This window comes from Phoenix dactylifera, chromosome 7, assembly GCF_009389715.1.
Source record: "Phoenix dactylifera cultivar Barhee BC4 chromosome 7, palm_55x_up_171113_PBpolish2nd_filt_p, whole genome shotgun sequence".
NCBI classification, from domain to species: Eukaryota; Viridiplantae; Streptophyta; class Magnoliopsida; order Arecales; family Arecaceae; genus Phoenix; species Phoenix dactylifera.
Window position 1 is genome coordinate 4,302,688 of NC_052398.1, and position 27,356 is coordinate 4,330,043.

The 27,356-nt window shown below is 39.8% G+C and overlaps 3 protein-coding genes and 1 pseudogene across 3 annotated transcripts; 1 reads left to right on the plus strand and 3 right to left on the minus strand.

Moving 5' to 3' along the window:
* Nucleotides 1-211: 211 nt before the first annotated feature.
* LOC103702298 (DNA topoisomerase 6 subunit B) lies at nt 212-8,808 on the minus strand. Its single transcript, XM_008784662.4, has 19 exons — nt 8,537-8,808; nt 8,388-8,440; nt 8,131-8,228; nt 7,927-8,032; nt 7,617-7,754; nt 7,375-7,426; nt 7,162-7,226; nt 5,804-5,910; nt 5,577-5,679; nt 5,324-5,409; nt 5,043-5,239; nt 4,297-4,412; nt 4,098-4,183; nt 3,750-3,822; nt 2,116-2,207; nt 1,892-2,030; nt 1,712-1,806; nt 765-939; nt 212-532 (listed from the first exon to the last, which is right to left on the minus strand). Exons 1-19 carry the CDS (start codon nt 8,637-8,639, stop codon nt 386-388), a joined length of 2,031 nt encoding a protein of 676 aa, XP_008782884.2. The 5' UTR covers nt 8,640-8,808; the 3' UTR covers nt 212-385.
* A 786-nt stretch (nt 8,809-9,594) lies between these two features.
* LOC103702297 (30S ribosomal protein 2, chloroplastic) lies at nt 9,595-12,935 on the plus strand. The gene is made up of 4 exons (XM_008784661.3): nt 9,595-9,999; nt 11,378-11,479; nt 11,637-11,936; nt 12,684-12,935. The coding sequence occupies exons 1-4, from the start codon at nt 9,685-9,687 to the stop codon at nt 12,720-12,722; spliced, it is 756 nt and encodes a 251-aa protein (XP_008782883.1). The 5' UTR covers nt 9,595-9,684; the 3' UTR covers nt 12,723-12,935.
* Nucleotides 12,936-16,205: 3,270 nt separating this feature from the next.
* LOC103702296 (rhodanese-like domain-containing protein 9, chloroplastic) lies at nt 16,206-19,496 on the minus strand. Its single transcript, XM_039127989.1, is given in 11 exon segments — nt 16,206-16,477; nt 16,764-16,890; nt 16,973-17,131; nt 17,336-17,444; nt 17,554-17,639; nt 18,800-18,851; nt 18,854-18,917; nt 18,919-18,950; nt 19,058-19,079; nt 19,081-19,147; nt 19,149-19,496. Coding segments are annotated over 10 exon segments (789 nt in total). The 5' UTR covers nt 19,283-19,496; the 3' UTR covers nt 16,206-16,477; nt 16,764-16,826.
* Nucleotides 19,497-23,217: 3,721 nt separating this feature from the next.
* On the minus strand, nt 23,218-26,548 carry LOC103702295 (annotated as a pseudogene).
* Between the last annotated feature and the right edge of the window lie 808 nt (nt 26,549-27,356).

Here is a 27,356-nt window from a genome sequence, read left to right on the forward strand (position 1 = left end):
AATGTGCATTTCCCCCGTTTTTCTTTTTCTTTTCTTCTTCTGGATCCACACAATTGTATGTTTGTAACTGAAACAACTTAGTCCCAAGATTATGTGCACTTAAATCAGTATGTCATTACATCAAGTGGCCGTCTCTAATTTAAAATCAGCAACCCAAATCATCAAGTACCAACTACAGCCATCGCTCTTTGCTTGAGAGTCTGATCCAGAATACTGTGGTCAAAGCTTCCAGCAACTCTGAATCTCTTCCAAAACACAAGCTGATTCTTTTACAGTGAAATGGAAACATTGTTTGACATTTTATTTTATTTTATTTTATTTTTGGAGTTTAGCATGAATTACAGAAAAAAATGAAACAGCATGTAAATGAAAAAAAAATGATTGCCTAAGGAATGAGTCTGAAAACAAAGACAGGACTATGGAAGTCAATGAAATCATGTGTGCCTTCAAGCGAGCTTAAATAGACAGCTTCTCGAGGCTCCTCACTTGCTCCACTTTGTGTGGCATACTCTAGTGCCATCTCGTAATCCACCTGATTGTGTGGACCAAAAAACTCAAGTCAATATGATTCATCACACTGTCCTTAGGAACAGAAGAGAAAAGATGCCAACAAGATGAGATTGTCTGGGAAAGTGAGTTGCAACATCTATAACATTGGATGTAAACTAGGATAGACATTGTGGACTATAAACTGGATCCATTAGTATATCATTTTTATCACCATATCAGAGAGTAAACCTCAACAAATAAGTTAGGCTAATGACCTGTTCAACGTGTTGGGATAAGATTTCCCTAAAAGTCATCTCTGTTATATCCTGAGATGCTACTTTTCTGAGGAGCTCTCCATCCTCTCCATCATAACGCGGCCGCTTTGGTTCATAATTTCGTGCCATTTCTTCCAGAACCTCCATGACAGCCCTTGAAGCATCAGGAACATACCTGTGACCAGACGTTATCAGGGGCTTTCTAGCCAATTAAAAAGAGAGCATATTTTATAACAGGCCACAGAGTTGGGCATTGGTATAAATGCAGAATTATCATGTAGGTTACTTCAGCAACAAAAGTAGATCACAGCAAGAAGCTTAATGACCTGACAAAACAGGTAGGCTCATAATTACAGCAAGGGGAACCAGCAGTTCCATCAAAAATTTCAGACGCCCAATACATCTCAACTGTGCTTTGCAGTTCCAAAAATCAGCCAGTGACTTTGAGGATTCATAAGTCCTTACTCTTTACAGAACTAAGCAGAACAGCAGGTGATGTATGAACTGAGATAACATAAACTCTCAAATGATACAACTTAAAAAGAAAAACAAGAAGCTAAAAACAATTTGGAAGAGACACTCCAACCCATCACTTAAACATGTTTCCCACATCACTCTCACCATCTTCAGATCAATAATAAGCTAAATTCTTAGTCAAGATAAACTGAAGATATGTAAGATTGAACGTATTATAGAAATCTGGCTTCCTAGAGTATTGCTAAAGCGAAACAATAGACTTCAAACTTGGTTTTGGAAGTTAACAGTATCATTTTAATCTGTAAAGACTATCAAATGGGACAGATGACAAATGCCGAGGGAAAACAAGTTTTCCTCCAGTTGATCAAAAATATACTAGTATCAGAAGCTGTGTAATAAAAAATCTTCATTATAATCTTTAAATGATGTTTATATTGTTAAAATTTCGCAAGCTTTAGCAGTAAAGTTACCTGAATAAGTTCCTCTTCCTCTCCTGCCGTTCACGGGCCTGAAGTTTCTTCACTATCTTAGACTTTAGTTGAAGACAACACTGCTTAATAGCTGACTGCAAACAATGCATGAAGTCATGCAGATCAGCTCAAATTATTCCACCTGACGCTACCTACCACATCACAGAGAATCTACGATACCTTGACAGCAGAGGAAATTTCAGCGATATCATCTCCAATATATTCCTTCCCAGTTCCTTTGAAGGGTATTTTTGTGCTCACTATACTTATGAACACACCAATTTTATCTTGCATCTGATTCATCTTGTAACTGCTCCAACTGATATTAAAAAAAATCTATATTGTAACAAGAAAAAAAGTAGAATTATGTGATTTTAAAGGAAATAAGAATATTGTGAACTCACTTGATCCTTTTTAAAGCAGTTCTTGTGATGACATCAGCACCTTGTTCAAAAAGAAGAGGTATACGGTTTGCAAAACGGAATATATTTAGGCCCTGTGGCAAATATGATATAGTATCTTTGTCAATTAACAATAAAATAAATCAGTGACAGACAATGTCAAAAATGTTTGGTGGGACAGTACAAGGGAATGCAACTGTATTGCCCAGAGACTGCTTCAGAATGACATATTCAAGTGCTGTAAGAAAACAAGAATATACATGCATGTCTTGGTACTTTAGGAACTTAATATGCTACAACAAGCATCATCTTACGTACGCACTTTAAAGCATTTTAACTGCTACAACATTCTGAACAAATAACTAACTCTATAACTTATTCTACAACTGAGAAATTATGCCTGCAACATAATTTTATGCAGGAGGGAAGAAAAATATAGAGATGTCACATTCCTCACAAGCATTCTGCATATTCTTCTAAAGATGGTATGTTGTACCAATCCATACTAACACACACATATCAGGCAACCGTACCATACTGCTAATAAATAGGTACGTGACATTGGAGGGCATACCAAGTATAGGTACGTCATATTGACAACGTCATATTGACAACCGAACCAGACATACCGACACTCAACCAACATGGTATCGGTATGGGATCCGGTACCAAGATTGCAAACTTTGTCCTAAACTAATTCAGAGACTAATAAAATACTGAAGAAACAGCACGTCAGTCATTCATGCACATACTGACAGATGCTATCTATGGACACATGAAACTACATGCAGAAAGCAAATATTTACACATATAGCCTCACAACTAATAGAAGTGTCTGAAAGTAAAGCTTCTGAATTTGCATGAATGTATAAAATAAGCCCATGCACGTGTTGTGACATGTATAGATGAACACACACCTATCCAGCGGGGTCCGTTGGGTGTAGAAAAGGATGCATACCCACCTGCAAAGCAGGGAGGGGAGTATTTCAGGTGGGGGTATAGAAAGCAGGGGAGAGACTAGGCATGCACCAGGGTGCAAGTTTCACTTCCCGTGTTACAATCCATTGCCTGTGAGAAACACAGACATATGCCATCAGGGTCTGTTGGTAGGAAAGGATGCATGTCCACCTGCCAAGCAGGGAGGGGAGTATTTTAGGTGTGGGTATAGAAAGCAGGTCAGAGAATGGGTAAGCACCAGGTTGTGCGTTTCGCCACCTGTGTTACAATCCACAGCCTTTTAAGGAAGACATACACCTATACCAGCATGGTTGGTTTAGTAAAGGATGCATGCCCACCTGCCAAGCAGGGAGGGGAATATTTCAGGTGTGGGTATCCCAGGTGAGGGACTGGGCATGCATCAGGTTGTTTCACTGCCTGGCTTACAATCCACCATACAGAAAAAAAACCTACAAACTTTTGTAGTGGCCTTCCTAAGAATTGCTAATTGCCATTCTATCAAAGCTCCATACTAAAGTTAACAAACTCTAAAAGAACAGAGTAGATAAGCAATTTGAATAGAACATAATTACCCATTGAATGATCATCTTAAAGTAAAGCTATGACAGATAAAGAAATATAGAAATAATAGGCTATTAGAGCCTACATATGGCTCCATTCATATACAAAGAAATTCTTACTTGTTTAACATCTTTACCGCCCAGGCTAATTCCAGCTTCAACTATGAATGGATGGCCTTCAAAAACCTGAGGGCTAATTTACACGATCAATCATAGAAAAAGAGAAAAAAAGCAGTCATCAGGAAACCCCATACTTTACACCCACAACATTCAATCTAAACTAACAATTTAAGCTTAAATAAAATAAAATGTTACAACTTGCAATTTTGAAGAGATATATAATAACTTAATAAGCATAATGCAATTTTAAAGACACTTTGACTGTGCATATACTATAAGACTGGATGCTCAATTGCATATAAGATATTGAAAGTAACATACAGCTCCTCTACTAATCAGAATTTCAACCTGCTTGCATAAGTGGCAACCATGTCTGGTTTTAGCTCCTTAATAATTCCCAAACGGAGATTGTATTCCCCTGCAGGACTAAGACACTGTAGATGTAGCAAGTTCATACAGCGATCAGTTAAAAACACCAAATAGAAAAAGAAAGGGAATAGAATAAAACTAGTGATTAGATTATGAAAGCCAAAAATATGGTACCCACATCTCCACTAGGATCATCAAATTTTGCTTGACGAAATAACTGATGAATACGGACTATTTGTTGAGATGTGAGACTTTTCACAGGCATTTTAGGGCTAAAATCTGGGCCCATCTCCCCTGAAAAACAAGTTAACAGAAGTTATATACAACGAATGGTAGTTTTAATTAGCAGCATCATATTGGTCATCCTGAAGATTATTTAAAATTCTAGGTCGTAACAGATGCTATCCGAAAACACAAGCATGATTTTTCATACACTGTTATTCAAATGAGCTGACACAGATTCATCAAGATATGCAGGCAAATGATTTATGCTACGATGCTACAATGTTGCAGAAACTCGTAACTTCAGAAAATTCTTGCCCTTTTTTCCTTTGGAGACTCGGTACCTCCTATCATGTACTGAATGCGCAGAAGGCACATGAAAAAAATGAATTAAATATATCCAAGGCAACAGTCTTCCTTAAATATATTCCATAACCATAAACAATATTCCATAACTTTCATGACCACAAATATAAAGACAATACCCTCAATTTGCGTTCATAAAATGCAACAAACAAGATGAACTCCCACATGAATTCCAGAATGAATAATGGGTCCACAACGTTATCCTTTTTTTTATAGAAATTGTTTCCAACAATTTTTTGCAACAGCTTCAACTAACAGTTGCAAGTTTTTCAGAAAAAATGGTAATATTAATTTGCAATGTGGAATAAAAGATAAACTTCATAATTAAATCCTGACCAATTAGACGTTCAGCATATGATTTGCTTATATTCACAAATTCATGTTGCAGAAATTGCTGAAGATTTTGCTTTGAAGTTTCTGCAATAAGACGCTTGATGAGTAGTAGATCAACAGCAGAAGGATGGTGCTTTGTTTCAAGAGGAACTGGAGGCATCCCATCCGTCCTCCGTGCAAATCTTATGGTCATATTTTTGCTGTGCAACCAAACAAATTAAGCATAATTAGTTGAGCTAATGAGAAAACAAGTTCAACCACATAAACATTTGAAATGGACTTACTCTGCCAGGTCTGAAATGAATCTAAAGAGAAACTGGGCGTAAGGGGTAATCACAGCCATTTGGCGCATATAGTGAAGTATCTTTGACTACAATCAAAACAAAAGAATGCATCATTACCAGCTATATTGCCAGGATCTAGATGTACTTAGTCCTTTAAGGAAAAAAATGCTTTAATCCATTGTCTATTACAACCGTCTACAATGTGGTAGGTATAAAGCTCTTAAATTAATATGACCAAGCAGGCACCACTCACACGATAGGTAGTCCAGTTACCCTCAATAATAACTTGAATTTCTGCTCCATGCCACCGATCCTTCTTTTCCCTTTTTTCATGTAAGTGGACATGAGGAATGTTCCTAAGTAGAAGGCAATATAATGTCGGTCAAGCAGAGCTGTAGAATTTTGAAATGGATGATTATGTATAACTAATAACTTGTAGAAGAAGCAAGGAAATCATTTTCCCCAAATTTTAGTGCCTACCGATGAATATCGATATCCAGTCGACAAAATGATGTATAATTTTGCCCCCTCATTGCTGATGCAATCTCAATAGGAAGGCCAGTGCTCATCTTGGACCAAATTAATGCCTGCATTATTCCAAGATAGGTAAGACTTCCAGCTATGCTATAGATATAACGGCACACATGAGAGAGATAGAAAGAAAATGTTCAAGCACATAGTATACAATTTGATTGGATGTGAATTGCAACACATTAAGAGAACAGCAGTTCCCAACTTGGTATAGTTGCATAAAAATAACTTGCAAGGCTATGCACTTTTTTCTTCAAAAAATTCATTGTTTGAATTGGCTGATATAGTGGCACTTGTATTGGCAATAAGTTAAAAAGGACTTTGTAATACTTAATGTAATAATGGATCTTTTATAGCACATGAAGAACTGGACTAGAGCAAGAGTCATGGTTTAAGATAAAAGACATAACATGCACTTCCATCCGATCAGCCTTCATTTTATTTAGGCTAATTCAAATATCCATCCATAAAGGGATAACAATATGCCCCAAAAGAAGATCTCCATTCATGATTAACTATTGTCAGATACAGGGTAGGCAGAACCGTCCCGAACCAGACAGTTCCAGTCATACCGAGCCATCCCGGCAGTGGACCAGGACGCTTCCCGCAATGAATATGAAACCCGTTGCCGGAAGGGAAGGAGAAGGAAAGAAAGGATAAGAGAGAGCGAGTGGGGAAGGAAGGGAGAGGGAGAGGGAGAGAGAAAAGGAGGGTGGCGGAGGGCCGTCGGAGGCCGGCGCCCGGGCAGGAGGTGGAGGCCGCGGCCAGGTCTCTTGTTTCGTTCGAAACAAAGGTCCGACCGCTTTTTAATTTCATGATTTTTAAGTGAAGTTGGCCGCTTTTTAAATCGTTTCCCGGTTTTATTTAAAAAACCGCAAAATTAAAAAGCGGCCGGACCTTGTTTCGTTAAAATTAAAAAGCGGTCGGACTCCTGTTTCAAACAAAACAGAAAATCCGGCCACAGCCTCCGCCTCCTGCCTGAGAGCTGGCCTCCGCCACCCTCCTTTTCTCTCCCTCCCTCTCTTTCCCTTCTCTCTCTCTCTCTCTCTCTCTCTCTCTCTCTTCCTCTCTCCCATTCACCCTCTCCCCCATCTCCTCTACTATGTCGATATAGATCCGATATGACACGACGTGGGCCCGTACCGACCCATGTCGCCAGGCAACTGGTCCGGTGCCCGGAACCGGCACAGCAGACTATGGTCAGATATAACTCCTATGTTTTTCTCCATGCTGAAGCTGAACATCAGATTAGTTTGGGAAAATAAAGGAAAAACAAAATCAACAGTGGTGAGATACAAAAGATTTACCATCTTGGCACCAAGTCCAAATTTCCCACGAGTTTGTTTTAACCCATATTTTGTACCAGATAGAACTGCATGAGACCCAAATAAGAGACCATCAGCAGTAACTAAGTCAACAACTAGCTCTAAATTCTTCATGTTTGTACACATAATTTACAAAAGACTCATATCAATGTCTAAGATAATTCTAGAGTCAGCGACAAATGGATGACATCAGACCTCGTCCAAACATGTTTGGGATGTCATCATGCGGCATTCCTCTTCCATTGTCCTACATTAAGAAAAAATCATCAAAGCATTTCTAACTATGATCTTTCAACTTGTTAACACAGCCAGAAAAATTAACAGAATGAATATATCAAAACCAAACTAAATTATGCTTGAGAATTATAAATTGAAAATAGAAGTAAACATGCACCATTTCTTCCATCATATAAATCTAGTGGAGTTGCAAAAAGCACCTTGCAGGTTACTCTGAAGAATGATGCTTCACCTCTTCCTTTTAGTCCCCTCACAACTGAAGGCTCTTTCACCTTCTTCCCAAGGGCAGCATTCTTAGCTTGAATCTCCTGAAAGCGGGCTTCTTTGGCAAGTCGTTTCTACAAGGACATAAAGTGCAAAAAAAAAAAAAAAAAACAAAAAAAATAAAGATCAATAATAACAAACTCTAAATCAATTGTTCATGAGCAGGCTAAGAAATACCATAGCAAGAAAACACACTTTCCACACTTCCTGTAATTCTTAACTAAGTATACAGTAAATTTGACACACCTCCCGTGCCTTGGCAGACTCAAAATCATCATACAATTCTTCATCAACACGCTCACGATCAGCAAGGCCAATCATCGTATTGAACTTGCTCTTATTAATCTCTTCTCTGTCACACCAAAGGCAAACGAATGTATGATAAAAGGCAGATAAGCTACCTACTGCTGGGCCTGAGAAATACTGGTACATCTATATTTAATATATTACATTGTTATTTCAATGTCGGGGAGCTCAGAGATTGACTCTGCCGAATCAAGAGAATTTTCAACAAGCTCTCTCACTGTCGTATATAATGATTTCCCAGGCTGCATTTACAAAGAAAAAGGTTTCATTATAAATTTCTATTCTCTGAGTTCCAAGACACGCATAAGGAAATAATTTTATATAATTTTTAGTTTTCTTTTTGGTGAGATTATATAGTTCGCAGTTGAAATCAGTAAATAACTGCAATGGAAGTAGCTTACATTGTCGAATCCAGCAATGTTTTTATTCTCGGCGAAGAATTCCGCGGGGGATTCTGCGATGAAACACACCCAAAACCTTAAAAAGTCAACAAGAGATCGAAGATAAGAGAGATGAGCAAGCGATTCCCAGGGTAGGGGAGAGATCTTACTCTGCGTCAGAAGACTCTCTTTTGCCTTCTGAGGTGTCTTAGATTTGCCTCTCTTCGCCTTCTTCGGCACCTCCAGGCTCTCGCTGCTGCCGTTGGCTTCCATGGAGACTTCGACGGAGATCGCTCGGAGAAGGAATTCGAAGTGAGGAGATGATTTCAGGCGCGAACCCACTGGCCCGCGTTGATCGAAGTAGGAGCTTCGTCCGCGGAGATTGGGAGGGATGGGTGGAGAGCCTCCGCCATTAGAGCTGTAGCGGTCGGTTAGGGCTTTGCTTCTGTGGAGGGAAACTAAAAGGGGGGCGGGCGGGGTGGTACGAATACCGCCAAGCTCCGCGTGCTCCAGTACCAACGAACCACAGCACACAACCGGTCGAAGTTTTTTCTACTGTTGAACCGGTGCTAGAACACACAAAAACCTAGCAAATCACATTATAAGAATGCTTATATCTCTCCTATTAATATCTATTTTCTTATAATATTTTTGTGGCTTTATCTTATTTTTTAAAAATTTTATAAATTATATGCGTAATAGATGTGCACCACTATTATCTATTCTTTAGGGGTGTAGCCTGAAAAAACACTATCAACATTTTTTCTAAATTATAATTACTGTTTAGATTATAATTTAATAATTAATTTGATTTTGCCGTTCAAAATATAAAAAGTATCCTTACAATATTGTAGGTACTATCATACTTGATTATATTGTCACATTATTTTTAAATATTTACTATTTAGAAACTTACAAGATTTTTATTCAATCTTCTGTCTGATATTAATTTATTTAATGGATTGTCAATTTTGAATTCATACTAAGTCAATTATATTTTGTGATATATCATGTTTATTTGCCATATCCAACCATCTGAATAATATATATAAGGAAAAAAAGCAAGAAAGTAGTTATTCTCACAAACCGGACGTGGAGACATCGGTTCAATTCCGGCCCATCCGCTGGGCCGGTCCGGTCCGTTGTCGCAGGCTGACATCACTGGGGCTAAAGGGAAAACCTCACCGGGGGGGGAACTTTTAAAACAAAACCCCGCACTCCTTTCTTCATTCCGACCGCTTGTAGGATAACGTTTTCCTTCTCTCCAAACCTTAATCCTTCTCTCCAAACCTTAATCCCTCTCTCCTCCATTGAAGAAATGGCGGCCATCTCGTCGCTTTTAACTCCCATTCTCTACCAGAACCCTATGGACTCCATGAAAATCTCCAAGTCACCGGCTTGGCTCGCCATTGGGGCTTCTCCTCGGAGCTCTCGAGCATTCGGTTCCTCCATCTCCTTCTCTAACCCTAGAAGGAAAACTCTATGGATCTCGGCCGTAGCATCGGAAGCGACCGCCACGGCCCAAGAGCCGGAGGTGGCGCGGAGGCTCTACGTGGGGAACATCCCGAGGACTGTGGACAACGAAGAGCTGACCAAAATCTTTGGAGAACATGGCTCTGTAGAGAAGGCTGAGGTATTATCTCTTTTCTTCTTCTGCGTTTCTTTGTTTTTATGTCCAAAATTGAATCTTGGAAGCTTGAATTGATGAAGAGGGCCTAGGAAAAGAGAGATAAGGGTTACTTGAGTAATTGAAATTAAGAAAGGAGTTGCCCTTTGTCTAGAATTTAACAATAAAGGTATGCATTTCTACAACGAAGACCATTGCTCGGCAGATTAAATTTATACCGAGGATTGAAGAACAATATGTTGGAGAAGAATGCAAATGTCTTCTTCATGAGCGCAAACTTATGATCAACGAGAGAACGGAGAGAGGCTTCCACTCTCACTGCTAAATGTTTATCAGTGTTTCAAAAGATCCTTTCGCCGGGTTCTCAAATAAGAAAGTTGATATAATATTTTCATGGTTTATCAAAAACTCAAACTCGGTAGCACTAAATTTGACTCTTCTATTATATATTTTGGCACTTTGTTCATATTGAAGTCGTCAACTACATAAAATTTCCATGTCAGGAAGAATCAATGGTTGGTTTGTTAACATATTTTGTAGAAACATATTTATGTTTGATCTTGTCTTCAGCCATTTTCCTATTCATGGTTCTACTTATGTTGATTATATTTTTTTACTACCAATGGAAAATCAAAATAAAAAAAAGCTTGACTTCCTGTAATTGAATGTTTTTAAAATTTATTGTTGACAAATTCATCTTTTTAAAATTTCTATTTAAAATGACTCTTATCCATTACTACCCTTCTCATGTTGTTCTTTGTTTTGATCTTAGCACTTGCCATCTTGATTAAGATGGTTTAATCATGATCAAGGAAGGTCAAAAAGAGGAGGAAAAGACATAAGGAGAAGGAAGGAGTTGAAAAGACTTGTGTTGATAGAAAATGTACTCTTTGGCTAGAAATTGGAATATGTCATAATTACAGAAAACAAGGGTCATCACCTAGAAATCTTGCAGCCTTGCAGGCATAATATCCTTCTAAAAGTAGAAACTGTTACGATCATGAGTATAATTTGCTACCAAGCTTTGTTGCAAATTCATCTATCAAGTAGGACTGTCTTCCTGACCACAGGCTTGTTAGTCACCATGGTATTTAGTTACCCTTGTAGGTAGGTTCTACTAGGACTTGCATGAAATTGCACCGTGTTTTTTTTATTGCTTTAAAATTTTATAATCTATGTGTGTGTAGTGCTCTGTGGAAGCTTATGTTGTTGTCTGCAAGATTTATGCAAGTGCATGGCGATTCTTGCACCATTCTGCTTAAATTCGGCTGATAATTAATGACAGAAAGAGTGGGCAACTTGCTCCATGAAAGCTCATGAAGATAATTTCCAGCAATATGCACTGCATTCATTTGTGATATGTATATGTTTTGTGTATTTACAGGTTATGTATGATAAATACTCTGGTAGGAGTCGGCGCTTTGCATTTGTTACTATGAGCACAGTGGAAGATGCCAATGCTGCTATCGAGAAACTTAATGACGCCGTAAGTTGCACTTCATGTATTTCTGATTAAAAATCCAATACATATATATATCTTGGTTGTGGGCATATGGCAAGAAGTTCGAGACTTATATTCAGGAATCATGCGCTTATGAATATACATGTCATTGATCATACCAATAATCGTTATGTGTCAACAGGAAATTGGAGGTCGAAAAATCAAAGTAAATATAACAGAGAAACCACTGCCAACTGTGGATTTGTCCCCTCTCCAGGCCGAAGAATCGAAATTTATTGACAGCCCACACAAGGTTTATGTTGGTAATCTTGCAAAGACAGTGACCTCTGAGGTACTTAATAAATTCTTCTCTGAGAAGGGAAAGGTTCTTAGTGCAAAAGTATCTAGAGTGCCTGGAACTTCAAAAGCTAGTGGCTTCGGCTTTGTTACATTTTCGTCTGATGAGGATGTAGAGGCTGCTATTTCGTCATTCAATAATGCTGTAAGCATGCTGCCTTTTTCTAAGAGTACAAACAAATAAACTGCTTTTTATTTTTGCATATCTCTTTGCTAACCCTAGAATTCATTAGCATTTTGTTTCGCATGCTAAAATAACATACAATGCAACTGCTTGCTTATTTTGCTAATAAACAAGAAGAGAAATCCATTACCTGATCATTTGATCCTACAATGCTGACTACATCTAGAGCCTGGTGAGTATAGTCCAGTTGAGGTAAAAGGCTGTGTCTGCCTTCCATACCTTTCACCATTTGATAGGTTGGTTCCCTCCCTTGACAAACTTCCTCTAATCACTGTTGTCAGAACTTAGTAATCCATATTATTCGTCTTCAATACTATGAACCTTTCTCCTCCTTAAGGAGAGATACATGACCTTTGTCTGTGTTCATGGAGCATTCTTGTTTGCTGTACTGTACCCTGATCGGTAAACTTGTTAAAGCATTTCTTGGCCAACCAATTGTAAGGTGAATCTAATGTGACCTAGTGAACTCTGTCAGCCAGGTTGTGATTCCACTCACCAGTCCTTTCAAATAGGAGCCTTGCAAGCTCAGATCCAGCTTGTTCTTCTGTGAATCTCTGATAGCATGTTTGTTCTTCCAACGTGTGCTCGCTGGTTCATTTCACTTGCACCTCATATTTGCCGTAAATTTAGAAATGACTTGAATCTGTGCCAACACAAGCATCATGTATCACTAGCTTAGGTGTATTTTAATACTTTTATTGCGTTCAGGTTTTGGAAGGGCAGAAGATTCGGGTCAACAGAGCTTAGCTATGCTAGTCAAGCACTTGGGGCCCCTGAAAAGGCTGTATGTTTTGTATAGCGACAAAGGTTTTCTTATTGCAAAAATATTTTGAAAAGAGTTGAGTACTTGAGTTATAATCAAAATAACTCTTAGTTTGATGTCACTGATTTTGGTTACAGATCTTATCTTTTCTGTATTTACATGTGATATGCATGTCAACTTTGACAATTTTTGAAACACGTCAACTCTGAGAATTAACTAATTAGAACTCAAGCCTTCTCATATATGTAGATCCCAGGAAATGTTCTTGGCAAATCAAGCAACTAGGGCACAGCCGCAAGTGGAAATAGATTTTTGCTTTGGGTTTTTTTTCTGGCATTATCATCTTGTTTGGGGTCCAGTGACACCATCTTGATTTTCTGAATCTGACAGAAATTACAGTATTAAAACTATCACCCCAGGGAATTTTCCTGGCATTGCATATGAATAAACCATAGAATCCACGGTGCAAAAGGTGATAGTTACAGTAGGAATTGTAACCAAAAGGAATTGGATACATGGCAAGGTCCAATCTACGGATTTGCAAGTTATACATCCAGTACTCGGTCCACTAGAACCAAGCTTTTGAGGCACTCCTTCACATTGGATGTGTCTGGTTGTTTTTCATGGAAAGGGAAAGTTTTTTCGAAGATCTAGATAAGCTTTCAAAATTCGTTATTGTTCAATGAAACATACAAATGAAAAAGTAGATTTTTTGCCAGGAAAAATGAGTTCCACACACAGTTTCCTGTGCAACCAAATGTACCCTTGGTGCACTTAATGGAGGAAGGGACAAACCTTCATTTGAATGAATCGCAATGAACTTCAATTATTATACCCCTTTTTATCTAGATCTTTCAATCAGATCAACTGTACAAATCATTGTTAGCATCCCTCATATGTCATGAAAATTTCGAAATAATTTTCAGATTGCAGCGGAAAAACATATGCGGGATCCGTTCATCGCATGAACGTATTTTAAAACCATTCGTTTGTAGATAGATTAGAATTAAATTATTTTAAACCATTTTAAAATCATTAAGAAGATCAGATCTTCACCTTGTGCGGGTAGATGGTCTCTGCAAATCTGATTTACGTGGTATTTGATCAAGGCTCAGTGGAAGCCGCACACGCGTCCGGCCTCTACAGGTATCCACACGAAGTACTGACTCGATCGAAGCCTTTGGATCTCACCGGGGTGCTAGCTCCCTTGCAGAGATGGCTATGGATGGCTGAAGTCTTCTCCTTTGAATCAACCTTTGATTGGCTTGAGAGGAAGAAGAAGAAGGATGGATTTAGGAAGAAGAAAACAAGACCCGCAGCCTTTCTCTTTTTCTTCCTTTTTTGGAACCAAGATGAAGAAGGAAGAGGGCGTCCCAAGCTTTTCTTTTTCTTCTCTTGATTGTGGCTCAAAGGAGGAAGATGGAGGAGGGTGCTCACGGCTGGAATGAGGAGAAAAACATTCATTTTGGCCGAAATTCCATGCTCCCTTTTTAATTGCAAAGGGATAAAGATGAGCTCCTATTTTTTAGGAGCTCATCCTTATCTCTATTTCATGCCACCTAGGAGGGGCATGCGCCCCTCCTTTTTCTCCCACGCATGGCTCAAAGGGAGGGGCATATTCCCCTCCTTCTTATCCATTTAAATCTGCCACTTAATCAAATTAATGGGTGATTTAATTTGGGTCTAGTGCATGAGTCCAATCCTAGTCAAAATAGGACTTGTATGGACCTATTTCAATTTCCTCCCAATCCTAATCTAATTAGGACTTAATTGAACCATGACTCTATTGAACTCTTCAATCCTAATCCAATTAGGAGTCATGAGATTAATTAGATTAAAATTTAAAATTAATTAGGACTTAAGAAAATCCTAATCTAATCAGGACTTGTTCAATTTTCAGCCCTAAGACAATTTGGACTTTAGAAATCCTATTCCAAATAGGATTCTAATTTAATTTGAAATCCTAATCCAATTAGGACTCCATGATTCCCACTCCAAGTAGGACTCATGATCAAGTCCAATTAATTAAATCCAATTAATTAAATTAAATTGCAATCCGATTGCAATTATTCCTTTTTCTAGCCACTAACTCTTAGCGGGTTTTCATTTATCAATCTAATTGATTATTTGTGATTCCTAATCACATTCAACCATCGGATCGGTCATTACCTCTAATGTGTGTGACCCCATAGGTTCCATTCTGATTGGTAGTGAGATATATTGTGATCTCTATCACAATATCATTGAAAACTTCTTTCAATGGGTTGAAACAATTTCAACTCAACTCATCAGGGTTTATCGACCATCAAGATGATCCCTGTGAGTCTCACCATCCACCAGTGACACATAGCAGTATGTAGTGGCCACCCAGCAGAATAGAATAATGAACCTCTAGGTGCAGTTATCGTATGATACAGTCCTTCTATCGTGGATCCCTACAGACCGGAGGTCATGGATAACTCGTCAAACCCCCGTCGTCTGTCATATGTCTAGATTTATTTGACTTGAGTTTGATAGTGAAAAACTCTTTCTCCACTTTATATTTCTGCCCTGGCAAAGGTCTTAGAACTCAGTCTAACAAATCACATAGGATCACTCCTCTTCTATCAAGGTCGATAGATTCCATGTAAGTGCATACCCCTACTCCTACAGTGAACTTACTGCAGCCAATCTACACTACAAGGACCCATATGGCTAGAGACCATGTATACGTGTAGTCAAACTACAATAACCTCAACTGTGAGTAGCCGAAGCACTGCAGGTCAAAGGACCAGTCATACTACTGCAACATCAAGCAAGTCACTGACGAGTGGATAGACATCCAAGTGACTTCTTGTCTTGGTCAAGCTCAGTACCCTTGTTCTCTAACAAGCACCTGCACTATCACTTCAGTGTCCTACACTGTGGACTCGAGTCTCGTCCATCCAGAAGAAAGTGATCTGTGCACTGATCGGATCGATCACCGTCCTCGTGATGATCCATTGATCATGAGCATTTAGAAATTAATCACCAATGATACATGGCTCAAATTCCAACTCTTGAGAATATGTATCATCATCTTATTAATTTCTTGGACGATTCATAGACACATAAACAATATGAATGAAAAGATGCTCATTTATTATTCAATAATAATAAAGTCAAGTACAAATTTATGTCCCAGAATAAATAATGTGTCTGCCAGATTGGCTTCTAGGGCATACATCTAACAATCATGTGGACACCTCTGGCAGTCAAAACTTGCTTTCATGTGCATTGTCCCTCCTGGATTTCAATGATGGAAAGGAGGGTCGAAGTGGTAAAGAAAAGAGCCTGTTTTTTCTTTTCTTTTCTTTTCTTTTCTTTTCTTTCCAAGATTCTTGGCATTTTACATCACCTTATGTCCTCGGTGTCCATACCGGATTGCCACCCTTCTCTACTTCCTCAGGCTCGCCAAACATTTCAACTATATTGGATAAAACCATAGGTGACGCCAAAACAAAAATGAAGTCTGCATTTGATAAACAATTGCAGAAATGAAAGTTACAGATATAATTCAAATTTTTGTAGGCATTACAGGGAAGACAGCAGACAACTTGAACGGCAAAAAGTATGAACATTGAGCCAATATAAGTATAGATAATGTACAACATCTTTCACAATGGAGCATATATTTCAGAATAAAGCTCTGACTAGGCAAATATCTGATTCCTATATCCGCACTTCGTTATGTCTCTGAAGATCCATATAGTGTTTCGCCCTGCATGCAAGGGGAAAAACACCAACAATTGAACGATAGATGCTCTCTGAAGTAGTGTCACAAACATGTAGGATGTTATGATAGAATTTCATGATAATATTTTAGATGAACGTGTACACAATGTATACTGGCCAACATGGCAAGGATTCCCCAATGCTTGATTACGCTAAATCTACCAAGTGCCTTATTTTTTTTTCTTTTAATTCTTTGCTAAAAGTTAAAACTACAATCCCAAACACATGTATATATGAGAGAAATGATTCATGTGCCTGGACTTAGCAGCTACCTGCAATACAGAAAATGGTAGTAGCTTCCATCAGGCCTGTAGGCAAAACCCCATCTCACATGGTTAGGCACTGTGGAACAGAATACAGTCCCAATCGCCATTTGAGTTTCTGATAGCATTGCTCATCCTGATACAAGCACACAGTCTAGGGACAAAAATCCTCTATTTATAGAGATTTGTTTTCCTCTAGTAGATAATATGTTTTTTACCTGAAAAGAACATTGCATTTCCAAGTATATTCTACATCACTAACATCCATACAACTCAACTTGATATCAGATCGCAGCAAAATTGTGAAGCTAACTTGGGGGCCCATTTGAAGTAGCTTTTCAGCTTGTTCAGGGAAGAATGTAATGAAAGAAAGGCACCTGCATATGAATGTCAAGAAATAAGATAATTCTAATATATCTCCATAACACAGCATGAGGAATATAGTGCATTTCTTTCAATATGATAAAGACGCAGAGCAGAAAAAACTCAAATCTTTATATGGTATATAAAAGAAAATATCAAAAATCCATTTACATGCAAAGTATGCACAAAATAGTATCATCGCAATAAGCTGAAACAACTTACATATTAGCACTGTACCAAGAACAGCAGATATCTTTCCTTGAACAGTCACAGGCCAGCCTTCCCCAGCATCTTGCAGTTCAGTGGAACCCACTGAATCAAAAGTCCCCTGTATATATGGATAATTTGCAGAGACCCACCAAATTACATTAAATCTCTAATTCTACATACGGACAGGAAGGTGGAAAAATGATTTATAACAGGGATAGACTAGAACCTGGTTTTACCGACTGAAGACCTGATGTAATACATGATAAATTCTGGAAGCCTTCTTCCTCTAGCTTTCGAGCAGCTCCAGTAGACCTTCAGCATCAGACAAGCAACCACGTTAACAGATTCAAGAAAATGTTTGGTTTAAACAAACCTAAGCCTTATATGCATCAGATTCATTGCTTAATCAAAAGCTGGTACAACTAAAACAATTTTCAGTTTTATGGTACAGTTTCAAAAAGAATATATGTCATAGAAAAGATTGCCATCCTGATGCCTATATGACCGTTCTATAAATGTACCAAATTAATAATATGCGACTTTGTTCACAACATTCTACTGGCTATGAACCAAAAAATAAAATAAAATCATTTATAGTACAACACAGCCAACCTGGCACTGCAAGGATACAATGATGATAGATATCAATTCCCAGAATTCCCCCGATTGTGCAACATGTATACTTAGATTCATCAGGATAATTCTTTGAGCATAATGATCTATTGACCATCCTTCAATCAGAATAATACTCTATTTAAGAACATCATGTGTGTGTGTGCGCTCGAGGTCCATCCCTAATCAAGAACAACTTTTTCACAAATTTGTGATCCATAGAAACGCATGCAACTCTTACATAAGGAAACAGCAGAAAAATAGAACTTGCTACATAGTTGCACTTATTAATATATAAAGCCGAAAAATTACAAAATAATGACTGGCTAAAATCAAATATGTAGCTTCTATATCTCCAGACTCTACAAAATCAATATAAGAAAATCCTCCTACAACCCATTAAACCAAAACCCACAGGATGAGAAATACAAATAAACAAAGTAACCGTAATATAAATATAAACTGAGAGTATGCAGCACTTTGAGTGAAAATATACAGATAGGACCCTATTATTAAATCAATATGCCAACAAGCATTGAGAAAAGCCAACATATTGGTCAGGCATCGATATCCATTCATAAGAATTACAAAAATATAGGCAGTATAAATCAAACATTTCACAAACAACTGAATCTTAGCTTTCTGATATAATAGAAGCCCTGAAAATATCAATGACACAAAGCTGATGACCAACATGATCGGTTCTGAAAGTGACATTGCAAAGGAAGCTTGACAGCCAGTAAATGGCATATGAAGGGGTAGTACATTGATGCAGGCCCAAAAGAATTCGAGGAAAATAAGAGAATCTGTACATTTAGAATTTTTCAAAAATCAAAATAGAATGAAATGATTCGGCTAACCTCAGTCTCCCCTGGCACACAAGCAACCATTTACTGTCAGCAGAGAACTTCTCTTTACTGATTTAAACAAGTCAGGGTTTAGTTTGGTAAATGGCAGTCCGAAGAGCAGACCCGAGAACATTGTTGTGGACCATCCGCTTCAGAATTGTCCCTAAGCGCAAACCTGAATCACAACATAACCATCCAATGGAAAGACAATTTTGGAAGTATAATTTTTTTTTATCAGAGCTCACAGGTTAGGCAGAGAAGATTGCATACCCAAGTCATTGTCCTTGTTCTGCCACAAAAAGAGGAACATGGTAACATGACTTTATGTGCGCCCTGTCATATTGTGTTCTGTTCGAACATCAAAATAGTGTATCCTTCCTCAACAACTAGCCTCTTCGCTTCCTCACCATTCACAAATCCCACTTCAGCTCTAACCACTGCATTTCTCCTTTGATGCAAAGCTGCCCAAGATACTCTGGTACAGAATATATGCATTTCAATTATGAAACATAAAAACCCGCTTATTGGAGCTTCAAAGAACCACCCAAAATTTCAAGCGCGCGCACACACACACTCTCCTCTTATCTCTGTGGATAACTTACTAGATATCCAAAGTATCTGAAATGGACCCAAAGAATAAATCTCTCTAACCAATAAGAAAACAAGGCTTAATTTTTCCCAATAAACCATCAACCAACGCCATTTTTTTCCGAAGAAGTTGCTAAGAAGCCCTAATTCAAAAATCATTAGGCAATTAGAGTTTTCAGACACCTACTATCGAAATGGCACATTATGATCCTAAGTAAGTTGTGGAATTAAATATTCGGAATGTCCAATATCAAGTTTCAGGCCAGGATTTTTCGGAAAACAGAAAAGAAACCTAGAATCCAGTATTCACCAACAAAGAACCAAGTAATTTGAATGCTTACCAAATCTATTCTTGACGATATATCAAAAGTGAAAGGAGTTTGAATCTTTCCCCGAAAGTTCAAGAAATGAGAAAAAGGAAACGAGGGGAGAAAGACAAAGAACCATAAAATAAAATCCAACGACGAAGTTGCTACCTCGAGGAGAAGGGACCGGCGCAGAGTCCAAGACCAGCCATCCGGATTTCCCCCAATCTGTGGCGAGTTCGGGATGGTTTTTTTTTCCGGGACGCCGGGGGCCTCCCGCGGGTGGTCCACCAATCCTGTCAACCAAACGTTCGCCGCCACGTGCACTTAGGCGAACGGATGGGGCAACGGTGCGAGGACCCATAAAACCATCTAAGATGCCATCCGAATAAAACAATAAGCTAAGTGAGATGGTAGCTTAGTTAAACTGTACCTTACTTCAATCAAATGATTTCGAGTTTAAACGCATGGGCATCAATTAAATTATGGAGACCGGACGCCTTTTGCTTGGACACGAAGTTTGGAAGAGCTTATTGGTCTGCTGGTAGTCTCGGTGCCAGGTGTGACGTACACACAAGAGTTCGCCGGAGCCCAGAAGGATAACCGAGCCAAGCCCATGTGAGGAGGGTATGAGTAAAACCGGCCGGGATGCCCAACAACGGTCATTTCTGCCCGCATCGAACATTTTTCTGGCAGATGGGGGCTGCTACGCGGGGGTGAGTTTTTGTCCCTTACTCCCCCTTCCCCTTTCGTTTAGCGCAAAAAAATAAATAAAAAAATAAATAAAAAGAAACCCTGTTATTCCCCCGGCAACCGCCGCCTCCTCACCTACCACCATCGCGCGCCCGACAGCTAAAGAAACCCGATTAAATCCTAAGTTTCCGAAACCCGCCAACTCTCCTCCTCGAATCCAATCAAACCGCCGCCCCATCTCCATCTCAATCACCTCCAATCTTCCAAGAAAAGATTATCATACGGGGAGGCATCGCCGAGGACCTCCCCTGCCTCCGCGCCCTCCTGCCACTCGCACCCCGGCCATGCCTGCCCTTCCGGAGCTCTCCGATTCCTAGGTCAAAGAAGGCCCTCGACCTCGGCCCCTAGCACTTCATGTTTCCCATGATCGAGTCCCCCATCCGCTGAGCTCCCTATTTCCTTCTCCGTTCCCCGCCGCGCGCGTCCACAGGTCCGCCCACACGGTGGTGCGTGACTCCGCTTATGACATCGACAGCGGCGGGCTGGCGGAGATCGAGACATGTAGATGGAACTGCTGGATCTCAGCGTGAGCATGTTAAAATAACATTGCACTTTTATGAACTAGGCTTTACATGGATTACCATTAGATTCATGAGGACTCGCTATATAGCAGGCTGGTCATACCCTGAGGATCTACTGCACAAAAGCAAATCTGATATAAACCATTGCTAATGCTCTTGGAATTTGATGCAAAACCAATGCACAGCATTACCAATACCTGCCTTTTTCCACGTTTTCATGCTTCCGTACCCTACAACTTGTTGTCTGCTTTTTTTTTTTTTTTTTTTTTTTTTTTTTTGCTAAAGAAAAGGGGTAGGGGGGAGGAAGGGACAAGCCCACCCCCCGTAGCAGCCCCCAACTGGGCCCCCGCCCGCTAGGAGAATGTTCGATGCGGGCAGAAATGGCCGTGTGTTGGGCACCCCGACCGGTTTTACTCATACCCTCCCCACCCGTGGGCCCGGCTCATCTACTCCTCTGAGCTCTGGCTCGAGTCCCACGTGTGAGTACGTCACACCCGGCACCACCTCGGCTACTAGCGGTTCAAGAGCGGTCCTACACCACAAGTCCAAGCACTGGCCAAAGTAGTAAGCTCCGGTCCACAATTTAATCGTCGCCGCAGCGATTCGAACTTGGGACCTTGTGGTTAGAATTGCTGCCAGTACCACTAGCTACCACCTTGGTGGCACTTGTTGGTCTGCTTCAGTGGCCTCTCCCGGAAGCCATCATAAAATACAAGGAATGGCAAACTCATACATGAGATAACCTCCTACAAAGCGATTCATTGAAGATTTTTTTTCTCCATACTACTAGTTGATGAGATTAGGGTATAAGAGCCAGGTTTGTATGTTACGAGCTAATATGTATTTAGTCCTACTGTATAGATCTTAGATACTCATAAGGATCAAGAAATTCAAATAATACTTTTTGGCTAGCCATTTTGAGCGAGGTCCTATTTTGTTACAAATAATATCGAAGCAGATCCGGCCTACGACCTATATGAGCTGGAGGACACTGCAGCACGAGTATATTTAAGCTGACCACGAGCTGATCATGATGTTTGTAATTGGATTTGAATAGATTTGGATCCTTGGCCTCGCGAGGACACCAGAGCTAAACAAGAAAAATATGTGAAGATCCGTGTGAGCATATCTTTAGTCCCACACGATCAAGATTTTGGGTAAATTTTGAGTACTTGTACAAGATCAAGAAATCCGAATAATATCTTCGACTAGCTATTTGGATAAAAATCGGAAACAATTTTTTTTTTATTTGTTTTTTTTTTTTGGAGACATACATGGTGCCCTAGCTAAAAGGACCAGATGATTATGCCACAAAAGAAAGTGGATAAGATTGTACTGTGGGAACATACTAAAGAATTTCTCTTGGTATTGGCATATCACTGCTAGCTATGGAGTGCACGTGACATTTATCCCTGGAATACTTAGTTTCATTCTTATTTAATTACTCAACATTGCATGAATTAGCTGATAGCATCTTCGACACCTCTTAATGATCTAAAGCTTTATTTGTAGAATTGTTGGCACATACAGCTTCCAGGTCCTGAATCTTTTTTCATAGAAAAGGGCAAACGGATCAGCAAAATGAATTTTCTTTTTCCAAGGAAACCCATGTCAATAGATTTTACCGTATAATTTTCTTATGTGGTCTTTTTGGCCTCAAAGGTACTTTGTCTGATAATTCAGAGATGCAGAAGCTTAGAATTCCTAGAATTAATGAGTCCTAAAACTGTCGTTTAAGCCGCAGTTGATGGAATTTACTATCAGCATGATTGCTTAGCGATTATATCAACAAGTAGAGCCTTTGTTTTCTCAAGAAGACAGCTCGTGCTTTAAATACATTGGCGGAAAACCTTCATTTTACACAGAATCATAACAAAAGTTAAAAGAATTCCCTATCATTCACTGTCTCAGAAACTCTTAATTTTGCCAGGTTGTTAGCTGCTTAATAAGGCCTTTCCAAATGCAAGGGGTCCTGAAGTCGCAATGCTAAGCCATCCATCATCCCAGAGTGTCATCTTCATGCCAAAGTATAGAATGCTCAATTATTGGTAAATTAGCCAGCAAAACATAGGGATTCAAGTTTCGAGTGAAATTTTTACATATAGATAGAGCTACTAATACTAGAGACTTGCATTCAGTTGCTCCTATTACCTTCTGTATTAGCTGGCGGATGCCCTGCAAACAAATTTTTACAGATGCCAATCTTGCCTATGGAACAGCATATAGTCATCACACATGTTAACAAGGAATTGAATTCTGCCTATAAAATTAAAGAACAACTTGCTGCTACTCATATTGAAAGATCTCCTGCAATGTAGTTATGCCTCTTAGGGTCCCAACAAAGTTGATAAGCCATTATAAAGTGTTTCAGGTTCATTAACTCCCACATAGAATCACCAGACGGGCCAAAACTTAAAGCTCATGACGACAAGAATTCAGAATACTGGAAGGAACATAATCGATGGTCCGAAAAGCACCATGAGCAAATGGTCTAGAGGGACCAATGGATCACATCATCAGTATGGCCATAGGCCCTACTAGGATCGAGGTCCATGCATTGCCTGCTTCCCTGCAGGGCCAGCTCGAGCTCACCCGAGAACTGACCGTCATCGGGTTGGGACACTGGACCCAAACCTAGATCATGCTGGACTCCCAGTGAGCTGCTGCCGCCTTCATGACCTTTAAATCCCCATGAACTGGCTACGTAATGGTTCGAGATAACTGGCTGAGCCATTGGTGCTCCACCGAAGCTGCTGCTTGCTGGGATCGTCGGAGCCCGATCATTCCTGGTAGCGGTGCTACCCCATGGCTGGGTTGACAGAAGAGAGAGAGCACAGCTGGAGTCTGATGCTCCTGAGAGACATTCGCTTGGTGGAATTTCTGGAGGAGAGAACAGGGCCCCACCAGTGGAGAACAGGGCACCATGTGGCGCCACCTCACTGGGTGGGGGACCTCCTAAACTGCCCTGCCATTGATGACCGGGCATCCGATCACCAGCCCGAACCGTCGGCCATACTCTTGGTGTGGTTCCAGGCAGCCTTGGGTGAGTGAAATCCATAAGAAAGCCTCTGAATCTGCTGTTATCCTCTGTTTACAGTTTGATAGTTCATTTTAAACCAAAGGGTATCATGAATAACAAATGAGCTTCCATAGTATACGAAATTAGTTCTAAGGTGCCTAACCATGAAAAGATGATGACAGCCGTCCGATGTGTGATGATAACGATCCAGGAGGCTTCCTTCGGCGCTCATTGTGGCCAGCCAGACGTCTCCGGCAGCTGCGTTTCCCTTGGTCAAATTCAGGTAATTGGTGGAACCTGCGACAATATATCAAGAAAATCTTCGTCATTAAACTTCATCGTGAAAGAATCAAATGCAATAAATTGTAAGCAAAGTAGAATGCTAACCTGCAAATACACTTATCATAGTATAAATTTCACATCATGGTCCTTACAAACAAATGTTTCCCTCTGATGTTTATTTTTTGAAGTCACTTCCCTTTAAAAGTAAGTCATATATCTTAAAGACAGCCTACCACAATCTGTAATCTTACTATATTATATCGCACATAGGCCAATGCTTATGGATGCCACAATAGCTTGGAGAAAAATGGTACCATTCTTTTATCTTAAAGATAACTTTGGGTTCGAACAAAAGTTCTATAGACGTCATTGTGCACAATTGGACATCTGAGTGAGTGAAGAGACCAGAATAGAAGCCAGTAACCTGCTTGACTAGAAATAAAGTTCAAGGGAAAAGACAGAGCACCAAAATTGCAGAGAACAATGAAATGATAGTAGGTGACACAAAAGTGCTTGTTAGTATCATTTAGAAACAACAGTCTGAGAAAGAGAAAACATCAGCACCTTAACTTGTTCATGGCTGAACAAATAACAAGTTAATTGCAGAGCCAGAAAAGAATATTTCATGCTTCTCACTTCAGAACAACAAAGCAAGTGGGACAAGTAGCTGTTCAAATTTTTTTAAGGAGACACCAAGCAAAGCTAAATTCCGATCAAAACTTGTCAAGAGAGAGGATAATACAACTCTACTTAGTACACCATTATGTTTACATGTTGAGGTTGCATGACATAGCATGGTGATGTAGGAGTGGTCCCGAAATGAAACAGTACGACATAAGCTGCCAGAATTAACTCCTAGGCATCCAGATGAAAAGAAAAAAAAAAGATTGAAAATATTAGAAAACAAATAATGTAGTATAAGCTTGTTGGAAATGTCAAGATCATTCAAATTGGCAGTCAAGAAAACTGAATAAATTAACTACTTCCAGCCATATAAAACAAAAGGACTGTGAAGATAACCTTTCAATATAAAATTGTGATTTTTTTTTCTTTTTTTTACAGTCCAAAGTCATAATACTCCAAACACCACTGAGATTGGGTTGGGAGGGGGAGGGGACCAAAACAAAGTGTAAGCAAATGCATTAACCCCCGTCACATTTCTACCCAGATGTACTCAACTAGAAATAATGAAACGATGCAACCAAATATACCAAACAAAATCCAGAGATTACGCTCTGTTTCAAGCGTCGTGGTTAAGCAAGCCATCCATTCAAGTAAAACCACAGCATCGACAAATAGCAGTCCTCATCAAATCAGAAACAGCGAAACAAACCAAACAAATTGGACAGACAATCCCAATCAACACCACCTTCACAAGCTCTTAAGGCTCAATCCAACCACTACCCATAGATTAGATTTCAAAGACAAACAGATACAGATAATATCCAAATTAAAGAAAAAAGTAAAAGGAAACTCCAGTGGCAATAATGTTCAAATATACCAAACAAAAACCAAAGATCGCATGTTTCGAAGTAAGAATCGAGCCTAAACTGCCCTTTAGCTCTGAGTATGAAACTATCGCTCCAAATCAAATAGCACAACCAAAATAATCCAAGTCGGAGCCCAAACAAACAAATTGGATGAATGAAAATCCAATCAGACAAGATATTGAGCAGAAAAAAAAAACAATTATTAGATATTCTTGAAGAAGAAAGGTAGACACTCATGCCTCTCAAGAACCCAAAAGGTGAAGGATCCAACTTACAGATGGAAACTAAGAACTGAATGCTAAAACGTATAAAGGGAAGCACAGCTAATTAACCTGCTGCACTGCTGACAGAACCTCTGCTCCAAGCCAGCCACGATGACCCTGGGAGACTTGGAGTGCATCCCACACACCTTATGCCTACAGTAGTAAGCCTTGGCACCAGTGAGATCCACCTTGCACCCCTCCACCTGGCACCTGGGTGGCTGCTGCCCCCCTTGCACCAGCCCCTTCCCTTTCTTCGGCGGCGTCGGCGACGCCGCGAGGCTGACGCAGTGGTTGATGAGGCCTTGGCGGAGCTCCCACCAGCAACCCCATCCTCAAAGTAGATCTTCTTCCCAAACTTCAGCCCATGGGGGGAGTCATTAGAGCCACAGGCCCCAGACACAGCAAGAGAACTCGAGCAGCCCCTCTCCATCTCCACCACCTTCTACTGCTGCCCATCCAAAGCCATGGATGGATGAGGGCACAAGTGATGTGGGCTTTCTTAAAGAGGTGGTGGGGAAAAAAGAAGTGAGGGGTGGGTGTGGCTGGTTACAGCTCTCTGAGCCTTTTTGCCCCGGTATATAAAGCCAGCACCTGCCATTTGGGCCATGCCAGCTTGGGTTAAACTGTACCCCTGATGGACTATCATAATATATATATATATCATTGATACTGAGAGTGATGCAGGATAAATAAGTAACCATGTATAAAAAAGTTAAAGAGAAGACAACAACTGTATACTTGATCTTTTATTTGCTTTAGATGGAGACTTCCAGTTTGCCTCTTTGGCTTCCTCTTCCATCCTCCTGAGTACACTGGGAATACAAATATCTTATCTAAAATGGCTGAGCGAGGCTGCTTGTTCATTTCTTGAAGACCTGAACAAAAGTTTTTCCCAGTTTTGCCTACGAAAAAAGGTTCCACTTTAGTACTAATTACTGGAAGTTTTTTTTTTTTTATTTTTTGATCTGTAGTGGAGGCTCTTGTGCTTTTTAATAGCGAAGAATAGTAGAGCTTTTTGAGGCTTCGGGGGGCGTAGATGTTCTGGAAAAGGTAGCTTTAGATAGATCTCTACGCATGTACTTTGGGACCCTGACGTTATATTTTTACAGTTCGCTTCACGTACCTTTCTACCATACCGGCAACGGGCGCCAACCCGAATTTTTTGTACCCCATGCACGAGTTGGTGTTGAGCGTTATATAGTCTATTGGACCTCTACAAAGTTGTATAAAACCGGGTCAGGGAATGTTAGAAGTACGCTAAGGGCTATAAAAAGTATTTTCCGTATTTATGCGTTGTTTATATATTTTTATATATTTTGACTTCCCGTGGCGCATGTCTTTATTGGGG

Bases quoted from the DNA above. Each gene is read 5' to 3' on its own strand.
- LOC103702298 (XM_008784662.4), bottom strand. From the start codon at position 8,639: ATGGAAGCCAACGGCAGCAGCGAGAGCCTGGAGGTGCCGAAGAAGGCG. The intron at 5,680-5,803 runs GTAGGCACTAAA...CCTTCTACTTAG, and splicing joins CTGGATATCGATATTCATCG to GAACATTCCTCATGTCCACT. The intron at 5,240-5,323 runs GTAAGTCCATTT...TTGGTTGCACAG, and splicing joins TTCATTTCAGACCTGGCAGA to CAAAAATATGACCATAAGAT.
- LOC103702297 (XM_008784661.3), top strand. From the start codon at position 9,685: ATGGCGGCCATCTCGTCGCTTTTAACTCCCATTCTCTACCAGAACCCT. The intron at 11,480-11,636 runs GTAAGTTGCACT...ATGTGTCAACAG, and splicing joins TCGAGAAACTTAATGACGCC to GAAATTGGAGGTCGAAAAAT. The intron at 11,937-12,683 runs GTAAGCATGCTG...TATTGCGTTCAG, and splicing joins TTTCGTCATTCAATAATGCT to GTTTTGGAAGGGCAGAAGAT.